This window comes from Chaetodon auriga, chromosome 11 (genome assembly GCF_051107435.1).
Source record: "Chaetodon auriga isolate fChaAug3 chromosome 11, fChaAug3.hap1, whole genome shotgun sequence".
NCBI lineage: Eukaryota > Metazoa > Chordata > Actinopteri > Chaetodontiformes > Chaetodontidae > Chaetodon > Chaetodon auriga.
Window position 1 is genome coordinate 909,385 of NC_135084.1, and position 12,415 is coordinate 921,799.

The following is a 12,415-nucleotide window of genomic DNA, read 5'->3' on the forward strand; positions in this document are numbered from 1 at the left end:
CCCGGGCTTACGACAGAACAGAACCAAATGCCATATATGAACAAAAAGAAACTGTGCATGTAAATCTAGTCAGAAAAAGCTGCCCAGTGTCAGATGAAATGTGGGAGAGAATAGCCCAAGCCACCGCTAATGATGAGGTGCTACAAAAAATAATACGAGGTGTAAAATGTGGTCAGTCAGTTAAGTCATTCCCTGAACCATATGGCCATTTCACAGATGAACTGTCAGTTATAGACGAGGTGTTATTCAAGGGTTCTAGAGTGGTGGTCCCAGAAGTGCTGAGACAGGACATGTTACACTTAATTCATGAGGGACATTTGGGCATGGAAAAGTGTAAGAGACGAGCAAAAGCAGTACTATACTGGCCCAAGATGAGCAGTACCATAGAAGACATGGTCAGAACATGTGAAACCTGTTTAACATACAGAAATAAACAGCACAAAGAGCCAATGTGGGTTGAGGAAAAAGAAAAGTTGACTCCTTGGAGCAAAGTGGGAATAGATCTCTTTACCCTGTACGGCAAGGACTATGTGTTACTAATGGACTATTATTCTCACTATCCAGAGATGGCAGTGCTGAAGGACACCACCGCCAATACTGTGATGACCCACATCAAGTCCTTCTTCGCACGCCATGGAATACCCAGCACAGTACGAACGGACAATGGACCTCAGTTTAACTGTCAGGCTTTCAAAGACTTTTCCAAGATGTATGGATTTGAACATACTACATCTAGTCCATTATACCCACAGTCCAACGGGTTGGTCGAGAATGGAGTCAAAATAGTGAAACTGCTCATCAAGAAAGCATTAGATTCAAATTCTGATCCTTATTTAGCTCTGTTGAACTACAGAGATACTCCACTGAAGCATGGGAAGTCACCAGCAGAAATGTTATTCAACAGAAAACTTAAAACAAGGTTACCAGTATTTCTAGAGTCTGAACCAGACCGGGGCAACAACAAGGTACTACAAGCGAAAGAGAAGAACAAGCATGATCAAAAAAGACACTATGACAAAGGGGCTAGGTCACTGAAGCCTCTTTATCCAGGAGACAGAGTTAAGATGCATGATGGGAAAGGCTGGAATGTTGAGGCACGGTTAGTCAAAGGTGTGGCACCCAGGTCATATGATGTTATCACTCCTGAGGGGGTCACTTACAGGAGAAATAGGAGACACTTACTGTTAGTGCCACAGTTAGAACCAGCAGAGCCACAAGAGAGTGAGGATACTCCTCAAGAAAACAGTGGTACATCTCAGACTACACTAAGTGTAGAGCCAAGACCAGCACACACTGATGGACCGAGTGAGATAAGGCAGTCTGGTAGACTTGCTCCATTACACACTACTGACCTCAGGGAGCTAAGGAAGTCTAGTAGAACCATTAAGGCTCCACAGAGATTGATAAAACAAATGTAAAAAAAAAAAAAAAAAAAAAGTGTAACTGTTGTCACAAGTGCACATGTTCCTTGTAAATATGTTATCATACGTACAAATGTTCCTTGTACATGTTAAAAAAAAAAAAAAAAAAAAAAATCTTGTTGAGGCAGATGTGATGTATTACAGAGCTGTCTGTGTGTCATGTGACAGGGGTTGCTCCAGTGAGGCGCAGGGCTGGGGGCATGCGCGGTTGAGCCACGCTCAGGGAGCGGGAAGCACAAGTTGTTCGGTGTTTTAAGTTGAATAAAGAAAGCCGTAAACAAAGTACCGAGAGCGCCTCATGACATTCACCAGAAACAACACAGTGACCTGGTGTAACCAGAACAACCTAGAGCTCAACGCTCAAAAGACAGTGGAGATGGTTGTGGACTACAGGAAGAACTCAGCCTCACCTGCCCCCATCATCCTCTGTGACTCCACTATTGACACTGTGGAGTCTTCCCGCTTCCTGGGAACTATTATTTCCCAGGACCTCAAGTGGGAGCCAAACATCAGCTCCCTCATCAAGAAAGCACAGCAGAGGATGTACTTCCTACGGCAGCTGAAGAAATTCAATCTGCCAAAGACAATGATGGTGCACTTCTACACAGCCATCATTGAGTCCATCCTCATCTCCTCCATCACCATCTGGTACGTTGTTGCCACCGCCAAGGACGAGGGCAGACTGCAGCATGTCATTCGGTTTGCAGAGAAAGTGATTGACTGCAATCTCCTGTCTCTTCAGGACCTGTACATCTCCAGGACCCTGAGGTGTGCAGGAAAGATTGTGGCTGATCCCTCTCACCCTAGACACAAACTCTTTGAGTCACTCCCCTCTGGCAGGAGGCTGTGGTCCATCAGGACCAAAACCTCACACCACAAGAACAATTTTTTCCCATCTGCTGTCAGCCTTATCAACAAGGCCCGGACCCCCCCCCCCGACACTCTTCACACTCCACCTCTGCCTCTACTTGTCACATTGATATTGCCATAACTTTATGCGTTACATTAACGCTAAGCTTGGATTTCTTTCTGGAAGAAAACAGACTGTGTTTCCAAACAAACTTGTGTATATATATTTATATTGTTATATTTTTTACTTTTTAATAGTTTATTATTAGTAGTTTTGTCATCTACCAACTTCACCACAACAAATTCCTCGTATGTGTAAAATCGTATTTGGCAATAAAGCTTTTTCTGATTCTGATTCTGGGGGGTAAAAGGGAATGAAATAGCAGATTCACTACCAAAACAGGCCCTTAATCAGGAGGAAAGTATGGACATATCTTTCAGTAAAAGTGAAGCAAAAGCATTAATTAAAAGGCACATTATCAAAGAGTGGCAACACAGCTGGGACACAGGAAGCACAGGGCGACACCTTTATTCATTACAGCAAGATGTGGGTACAGTGAGGACAGACAAAAGATGCACAAAAGAGGAGAATATTCTAACCAGGCTGAGAGTAGGACACACAGAGCTGAACAAAACTCTTCATCTAATAAATAAACACCCCACAGGACTGTGTGAGCAGTGTCAAGTAGAGGAATCAGTGGAGCATGTCATTCTTCATTGTCAGAAATATTCAAGACAACAAGAAACTTTAGAGAGGGACATCAGGAAACTGGGAGTTGAACAGATCACCTTAAAGACATTTTTACCACTGGAGTAGATTGTTTATTCAATTATCTCACTGAAAAAGGGCTGATCCAAAGAATTTATTGTTTTTTTTTTTTGTCTGTTTTGGTTTGTTTGCTTTATAACACAGGGTAGTTACTCAGGTCCACGCTCCAACATAGTAGATGGCGGTAATGCACCATAACGCTGGTTGCCACCCGCCATAAAACAGATCGAAGAAGAAGAAGCAGCAGCAGCAGCAGCAGCAGCAGCAGCAGCAGCAGCAGCAGCAGCAGCAGCAGCAGCAGCAGCAGCAGAAGAAGAAGAAGAAGAAGAGGAGGAGGAGGAAGAAGAAGCAGCAGCAGAAGAAGCAGAAGAAGCAGAAGAAGAAGAAGAAGAAGAAGAAGAAGAAGAAGCAGCAGCAGCCGCCAAGTGGAGGATAGACGTGGACACAAGAGGAGAGCAGAAAAAAGGAATCAGGTGATATTACGAAAATGGCAGCAGACTCTGAATCTAAGCTCAGTCAGGTTCTCAGACACATTCGACCTTTTCCAGACTTTCCGAAGAAAGGCATCATGTTCAGGTAAGACACCAAATACGATTTCATTCGGCACGCGAATTGTAGACCTCATTTATTATCAATGTAAATTAAGCTGCCCAACGCACATAAAGGTTAATGTCTAACTTAGGCAGTGCGTTAAGACCTGGACATGCACTAAATGCTTCACACACAACAGGTGAAGGAAGGAGCTCCGAGCTTCGCAGCGGATACAAGCTTTAACGCACATGTTGGGAACATGTGTTGTAATGAAGACAGTCAGCAGATATTGATCTCGTCAGAAAGTCAGTTGACATTCTGAAGCGATTGCTTATAAAGTTATGGAGCAGCAGTTCTCTTAATTTTCTCTTTTTGTACTCGTTCACCTGTACATGTTCGCTCTAGCCTAATACTGGACCGTGTCTTGTACAGTTAGGCATGTTACTGCGGTTTTACCTGTTTGCTGTACCACCTTACGGTCCGTAAGTCAAGTACATGCTGGCGTTAGTCACTGGCATCTTAAATTACCGCTTTGGATCCCCTTTTACTATCTTAATCAACGATCATTCACTTGTACAGATTAAAAAAATTAATGATTTTATTTTCAGTGCCAAAATTTACAGTTCTTGTGGAGAAAAGGGACCCAAGCCTGGGCAAAATGAGTTCAGGTCAGCATACACATCAATAATATCACTCTAATAATTGACAGTAGTCCTAGGAGTCTGATGTAATAGGTTTATTGTGTGTTCCAAAAGTACACAGTAAAAGTGGAGTAAAAGTTATATCTTATCAGTTCCCTGTACAGTTTTCATGAACAGGGGAAAGCAGCTATAGAGACCAAAACAGTTTTTAGTACCAGGATATAGACAGGATTGTTAATCATTTATTTATTTGTATTTTTAAAGATCAGCATTTTAATGTGGGGGGTCTATGGAGATTGACTTGGCTTCATTCTTCAGCCTCGAAGGTTGCTGGTGGGTAGTGTGTGTGGTGTTGGGACTTTGTCAAAAACATATTCTGCAAACAGTAAGAGTGGAGTGTCCAGCTTTTTGACCAGAAATTCTGAGCACAAGGTGCTCTTCACAGGAAATTTACGGTGCTCTTAGAGACATGTCTTCACTGTCCTCATTGGTCAGTTTACTTTGTGGTCACATATACGACCACCTGTTATCATGTGACCAAATTTTCATGACTCGTGTTGTGTGATAATTTAACCTCCGTGACAACTGAGCAAACTGATGACAGCCAGGATAAGCTAAGGTAAATTATGAACCTCCAACTCCAGGAAAGACTGTGTGAGGTTCCAACTTTACCAGTGGGAGGATGTGCGGCTTTTCTGTTTCATATTATTGTAAATACCTTTTTGTGTTGGACTGTTGGTTAGACTAAACAAGACATTTGAGGACATGTTTGAAGACATATATTGATCAATTAAAATAAATAATTCTTGGTCGTCATAAAAAGAGTTACACCCCCACCTCGGTTTACGAATGACACTGTGGCTGCAACATCATCATGATACATACATGTTTTTCTTTCTGTTTTTATTCTATAACATTGTAGTAATGCCCATGACCCTTAATTATCCAAGCTTTTGTGAAAACAGTTATCATGGTGTTAATTTTGTTTTTTTCGATATTTCAGCTGCAAGCTCATTACTCTGCTCATTGGTTCATTTGGTTAGGAGAATTGTCTTAAAGAAAATTCCCATTTCATCAAAATGAAGTTGAGAATATAAATTCTGATAGGTAATAAAATAAAATAATTTAAACATCGCTATGTAGGGGTAATCAGTTCATTAAACCTCTAAGTTTAATGTTGCACTCGTTAATATGAAAGGGGCACCAACCTTCCTCAGCTCAGAAGGATTTTATTCATTATTTCTTGTAATGCTGTAAACTAGGGATGCACATGGTTAACCGTTTAACCGTTAACCGATAACAGTAACTCTAACCGATTAATACTAACGGTCAGTTTTGTTTTTAAGCTACGTAATTCAATCAACTCATGGGGGCGTGTCGACAGGTGCAACACATGCCATCACGTGCTTTCCATCACAGCCCACTTTACAGCGAAGATGAAGAGAGCAAAAAGGAGTTCTGTGTGGGACAATTTCGACCGGAAAGGGGAGGAGGTCATTTGCAAATTATGCGGTACAGCACTGAAATACTCCAGCAGTACGAGTACAATGCAGTACCACTTAAGAAACAAGCATCCAGCATCAGACGATGGAGGACCATCGCAGCGAACTTTGCCCTCCATGATGGCCGGGAGAAAGTGTGACGCGTGGCGCGTGTGTCTCCATGCACGCTGGCATCATATGCAACATTAATATTACAGATATCAATGACGGCTCTGCAGATGACACCTGAAGTCACTGACTAATTCCAGTCTCCTTCGTGTTGTACAGTAGGGGAGGGTGTGTATCCTTGTATGCAATTACGCACAAAACACACATTACATTGAATATTATTTTTTTTATCTCCAGACACGTCGCGGGTCGTCCAGGTTTACAGTAAAATTGTTCGGAATGAAGCCGCATCATCCAGATAAACATTGAGCTCCATCAGAACTGTTTAAAAATCAGATTTCAGAAGCTCAAACTTTATTTTGGAAATGAAGCAGAACACACAATTAAAGAAATCACCAGCGCGCTCGCTCTCGACATAATTTAAAAAGCAATAGCAGACGATTGAAGCCTACAGTACTGTTAATTATATCTAAAGCTTGTAGCTTTTTTTTTTTTACATTTTAGATGAGTAATCTAACTATTTGCCATCATTGTAAATATGCAGTTCAACACCGGACAGCGCCGAGTCAGTGACTCTCTGATTCCAACCTTTCCTTACATGGAAAGCCTTGTCGGAATGGTGGGATGTTTGTGTGTCGGAATAGCGGTATTTCGGGATGGTGATATGTCTAAATGGTGGTATGTCAGAATGGCAGCATGTCGGAATGACGGAATGTTGGAATGGCAGCATGGAAGGACATTTAAATCTTATCGGTTAACGGTTATTAATCGTTAAAGGGCGTCGGTTAACGGTCATAAAAAAAATCCAAAATGTGCATCCCCACTGTAAACTAATGAGCTAACGGTAGACCAGTCTGATAATCTGAAGCGTAAATTCTCGATACAGGGATTGTTTATTTCCAGCTCAAAAGGACACCGTCTGACAACGACTTGAATGAAGGATATTATTTATTTAACACAATAATGGGAATGGATATGACGTAATACAAACAACTAGATGGAGAAACTTATAGCAAAATAATGGCAGAATGACTTTGGGAGTAGTGAGAAGTAGTTTTGAGGAAAAATGGGGAAGCAAACGTAATGTTAATTTCTTGAATGAATGACTAAGCGAGTCTAAGGAGAATTGAGATTATTATACCCTACGACACCAACTCATTATTCAAAACGGCATAAGCATGCCCACTTTGCCAGCGACGCTCCAGTGGGTGTCTTCTCTGAACTGACTCGAAGAGGCCCAAGGCTGTCGATTGTGTCTGCGGTCTGCTCCTCGATTCAATGGGGGAAACCAGTCAAACCACAGTGCTGAGTCAATCTTGGACATAGATGTATCAGGGGTCTGGACCTCCAGTGTCGGCAACAGGCGTGGAACGGCTTCTGATGGTTATTTAACCCAGGCAGATGGGTCAAGGCTGGCTGTAGGTATTCGATGCAGAGAGTTGACGGCCGTATGGCAAAACTTTAGGTTAATAATAAAATTGAGAGTCTCTTCGATGGCCGGTCGAAAGTGTCTCCAAAAATATTATTACGTGACTAGAATTTAACCACGGAAAAGTTAGGCAGCTTAATGTGGCGGGCAAAAATGAAAGTTACACGAAGATTGAAAAAATAGGAAAAAAGTTTTTCTGAATAAAAGAACACAAGACAAGACTGAAGACTAACAGAAGACTAACTAGTAAGGTAATAAGAGGCAGATATATCCGGTGTGCCGGGGCGGGTCCATGACGAATAGACCGTTGCGCATGTGGGCTGATTTGCTGATTGTCTTATATATGTCTTATGGAGAGAGAATATTAACTAATGATTTGTGTGAGGGACTCATCTGCTTCTCACTATGGTCAGTCACATATATTTCCAATGATCAATTTTCAATGACATTTCAACATCGTTCACAACATGCGTCAGACACCTTTTGATGAATAATGACAAATTTCTTCAATAATAATACTAACATATAAGCTAGCATTCTTCAGTACTCATTCTAACATATGTGATGACTAATAGTATAACTACTACTACTACTACTACTACTACTACTACGAAGACATCCTTTATTAGTCATACACACAACATGCATAGTTAGGGAGGGAAACTGCACATGCCATGCTTCTTGTGAAATTCTTCTCCGCATTTGACCCATCCTTGGTCAGTCTTTCCTCCGCGGCAGACCAGGAGCGGTGGGCTGCCAGTCGACCGGCACCCAGGGACCCAGTTTCTTTTGTCACCATTGGTCAGGTAGTGATCTTCTTGCATACTAGAACAAAGAGATAAGGAAAGACAGATTATATTTGCCGAAACGAGCCCTACTATTATTACTACTCATTATAATGGTCTCATGTCAAGTATCCATAACATAACCGCTACGAACCTCTAGATGGCTGTATGGTTCTAGAAGCTAGAAACACAGAAAAACAAAAGCATTGATATCATACAGATGATGAGTTTAATACTGTTAGAACATCCAAAGTTGAACCAAACATATAGATTGCATTATCCTGGTGTAATAGAAAAGAAGGCACACAGACATACAAAAACCTCCTGTTTGCTTCAGGAATCTCTAACTTACAACCTATCAGCTTTATCTGATTTTGGAGATTCCTCTGAGGCCAGGCACTTATCCATTCAGACGTTTTTTTGTCCTTATCGGGTGTAGCTGTAAAGAAAAATTAACATCTCCATGAACAACACTCTAGGTGAAAGGTAACCTTTGAAGTAGAACTGTCTGTGTCTCTCGCTCCCCTGAAGGAGTTTGGAAAGCCAGACATCCTGTCTGTCTCTGAATTAACACTTCCCTGTAAACAGTTCAAATTACTTACTTAAAAGTTGGGATGTTTTACCACATGTCTCTTGAAGAAATGAAAAAGGGGTGAAGAATCAGAATCTGAATCGGATATACTTTATTGATCCTGGGGGAAATTGTTTTTGTTATAGTGCTCCTTAAAAGAATAGAAGAAATAGAAGAGATGAAGAAGAGATAGAAGAGATAAACATGTACACATGTAATTGCAATTAAAAGAGAAAAAAATATATATAAACAAAATATATATACAAAATATATATACAGATAACTAAACAAATATATGTACTGAGATAAGGGCCATTCAGAGGGAGGAGTTGTACAGTTTGATGGCCACAGGCAGGAATGATTTTCTGTGGTGTTCAGTCGTGCATTTTGGTGGAATGAGTCTCTCACTGAAAGTACTCTTGTGCCCGACCAGCACATCATGACGTGGGTGTGAGACATTGTCCAAGATAGTTCATAGCTTAGTCAGCATCCTCCTCTCTGACACCACTGTCAGAGTCACGCTCCATACCCACAACGTCACTGGCCTTGCGGATCAGTTTGAGTCTGTTGGCGTCTGCCATCCTCAGCCTGCTGCCCTAGCACGCAACAGCACAGAGAATAGCACTAGCAACCGCAGACTCATAAGGCCTTTCTCAATATGCGTTCTTCTCTGTACTTGTGTTCTTGTGTACTTGAAAAATGTCATCAGTCTCAGTCCAAGTACTGTTCCAATTCAAAAGTCTGCATCTCGCCAAGTACAGTCAAATACATAGAAAATTCTGAGCATAGTCCGGCAGATGTTGAAGGACCTCAGCCACCTCAGAAAATAGAGACGACTCTGGCCCTTCCTGTAGAGAGCGTCAGTGTTCTTTGCCCAATCCAGTTTATTGTCAATATGTACCCCCAGGTACTTGGAGTCCTCCACAATGTCCACACTGACCCCCTGGATGGAAACAGGGGTCACCAGTGCCTTGGTTCTCTTCAGGTCCACTACCATTTCCTTAGTCTTTGCCACGTTAGGTCAGTTACAGGGCAGTTCTACTACAGCTATTTCTTTTTATTTGTGGTGTATGAGGTTATTCAAAGAGTTTTGTAAATACTAACCTCTTTTGAATATATTTTGTGTAAATCTCATTTATTTCATTTTTCTTCATTAGTTGTTCTCTAATTCTCTAAATAATTGTCAGCTGTGTCTTTGTGATCTCATTCCAACAGTTTCAGTTCTGACTTTCTTTTGCCAACACCTCTTTAAGTTGGAATTGTAGCTAATTATTTTACCTTCCAGGCAGCATCTCAAAGTATTGGAGGAGAAACTTTACCATCATGATTCTGTACTGAGCAATCTTTAATGTCCACCTTCGTTTGGTCCTTTATATGGTTCAAACTGTCAGTGTTTAATCTCTACAAAGTATTTCTCCGATCCAATTCAAGATTGAATTTTAAGTGAAGAGGACTATGGTCTGACAGGTCCATAATGCCTATGTCATAGTCACCAACCATGTGGGTCTTCGCGAAAAGTAGTAATTATCCAGGAGTGGTGGTTGGAGAAATATGTGTCGTTCCTCCTTAATGGATTTGATTAAACATTTATTAACCCCATATCAATCACCAGAGTTAATTATCTTGTGTGTCAATTTAGACAGTTATTGTTTATGCATTTGAGGAATCAAGTTTAGGATTTAATCTATTGTTAAAGCTCCCTCTGCAAATTGGCTGAGTTGCTGTTATTTTCAAGTCCAAAGAGTTGTTTAAAGATTTTCCATTTAGAGTTAGGAGGAGCATAAACATTTAATAAAGCTATCAATGATATACCCAATTTTCCTTTTATCAAAACATGTCTCCCATCTTGTTGAGACAAAAGAAAAAAAAATGGACTTTTTACTGTTTGGTCATGTATTTTTTAGTTTAGTCAAATTAATGAATTTAATTTAAATAAGTGCTTAAACACCTAATTGGGCATGCTGCTGCAGAGCAATACAGAGTAGAGTAGGGAGTAGGTGCACAGGTGAGCTGCATACTGCTTAATTAGTTTGGCAGGCAGGAGATGCAGTCAGAGAGCATGCAGCAGCAGAAGCAGCAGCAGACAAAGAGCAGAGCAGAGGAGACAACTGAGACGCTATCGGTCAGTATGTTTGGTTTATTTATAAAATTAAATCAAATCTATCATTTTTTTAAACTAAGCAAATGTAACTTTACTTGCGTGCATAGATTTATTTCAGTTAAAAGTAGCCTGTTTAATCTCTTTCATTGTTTAGATAAATTAAGTTAAGCATGGTTTCATATGAAGTAAGAATATTTAAATTTGGTTTAAATTCAATTGGCAATGATTAAAAATAAAAATAAGGCCAGTGGTTAAGAGAATTAAGTTAAAAGTGTAATCTAAAAAGGATGAATAGTTGCATTAAAAAGACTTCAATGCTAAAAAAAAAAGCACAAATTATGAAGCATTTCTTTTAAATCAGCTGTGAAATTACTCTGAATTAAACATAACTGAACACTTATGTAAAGTAATGCCAATGATTTTGATAAACAGAATTAGAGAAGCATGGTGTGTAGATTAATTTGCATATCTTTAAAATTAGCTACTTTAAGTAATTTCAGAAATAATTTGATTTGATTTACTCTAATTAAAGTTATTGACTGTTTAGTCATAAATGATTTAGTTAATTTAATGATTCATTAAAAGAAGAAATAAAAATTCAGCTTGTAGTTTAGGTTGAAATTTCCAAATGTTTATTTGTGTAAATCAACATTGCATTTGTGTATCTTTGTTCAGGTTTTCAACCCATTCTATGGCTATTCCATGACTTCTGTGAAGAAGTAAATGAAATTGTTCAACAAAATGAATTGAGTTGTCCTGCGTCCTCTGATGTCACCTCCAGCCTTTTCAAGTTCAGGCAAATCTGCAAAAAACATTTAAGAACTTGACACCTCTCTATCTTCAAATATGAGATCAAAACTAATTTTGCTGGAAATTAGTATTACCACTCCCTTCCTGTAGCCAACAGAATATGATGTATTTCTGAGTTCTTAAAAATCTTATGTTAATTTCATTAGGTGGAGGCTTTAAATAATCCGTACGGGTTTTTTGCCTCTCCCTGCACTGTATTTTAAAAAAAATGTTTTTTTCTTCTTTTTGTGTGTTTTAATTGTGCAAAAATAAAACTAAAAACTAAAATGACGAAAACTACGGATAGTGATTCACAACAGCTCTTGATTACACCAAAGCAGGCATTTCAGAGCCACCTCAGAACGTCTTCTCATGGATGTAATCTCACAGTGGGTCTTATATGCCTATAGGGCACAAAGCAGTATAACCCCAGAGACCACTGTATTCACAAATCTTTATTCATTTAGAGTAGAATAAGGGTGAAAACGTAAATGGGGATAAAGCATCAAATCACAGCATGAAATAATAAAACATAGGTTAACTAGATTACTTAGAATGCATAAAATCAAGTAAAATACAATAATTTAAAAAGTGCTGCAGTGCATAAGTGCAATTTGAATTTCAGACCTGTATCAGGAACCAATAGCTAGTTAGTTAAATGCTAAAGTGAAGAGATAAGTCGTTAGCTTTCTTTTGAAAATATTCAGTGAGCTGGCTTCCCTGATATCTGTAGGTAGCGTGCTCCAGAGCTTTGGGTCGTAATGGACAAAGGCTGCATCCCTAATTTTCTTTCAACTGGAAACCTCCAGTAGACCAGCAGCAGATGATTGCAGTCTTCTTGAAGGCAAATAATAAACGTGGGAGTTAACTTACTTATACAGTGCTTAACAAATTTATTAGACCACCACCCAAAGTAAGG

General features: G+C 39.8%; 1 protein-coding gene across 1 annotated transcript in view; it reads left to right on the forward strand.

Annotated features, from left to right (window-relative positions):
* The first annotated feature begins 3,255 nt into the window (after positions 1-3,255).
* The window catches only part of aprt (adenine phosphoribosyltransferase), a 52,782-nt gene continuing 43,622 nt past the window's right edge, over positions 3,256-12,415 (forward strand). Inside the window, exon 1 of the mRNA XM_076743057.1 lies at positions 3,256-3,615. Coding sequence (XP_076599172.1) covers positions 3,527-3,615 — 89 coding nt within the window. The 5' untranslated portion in view covers positions 3,256-3,526. The remainder of the gene's footprint in view (positions 3,616-12,415) is intronic.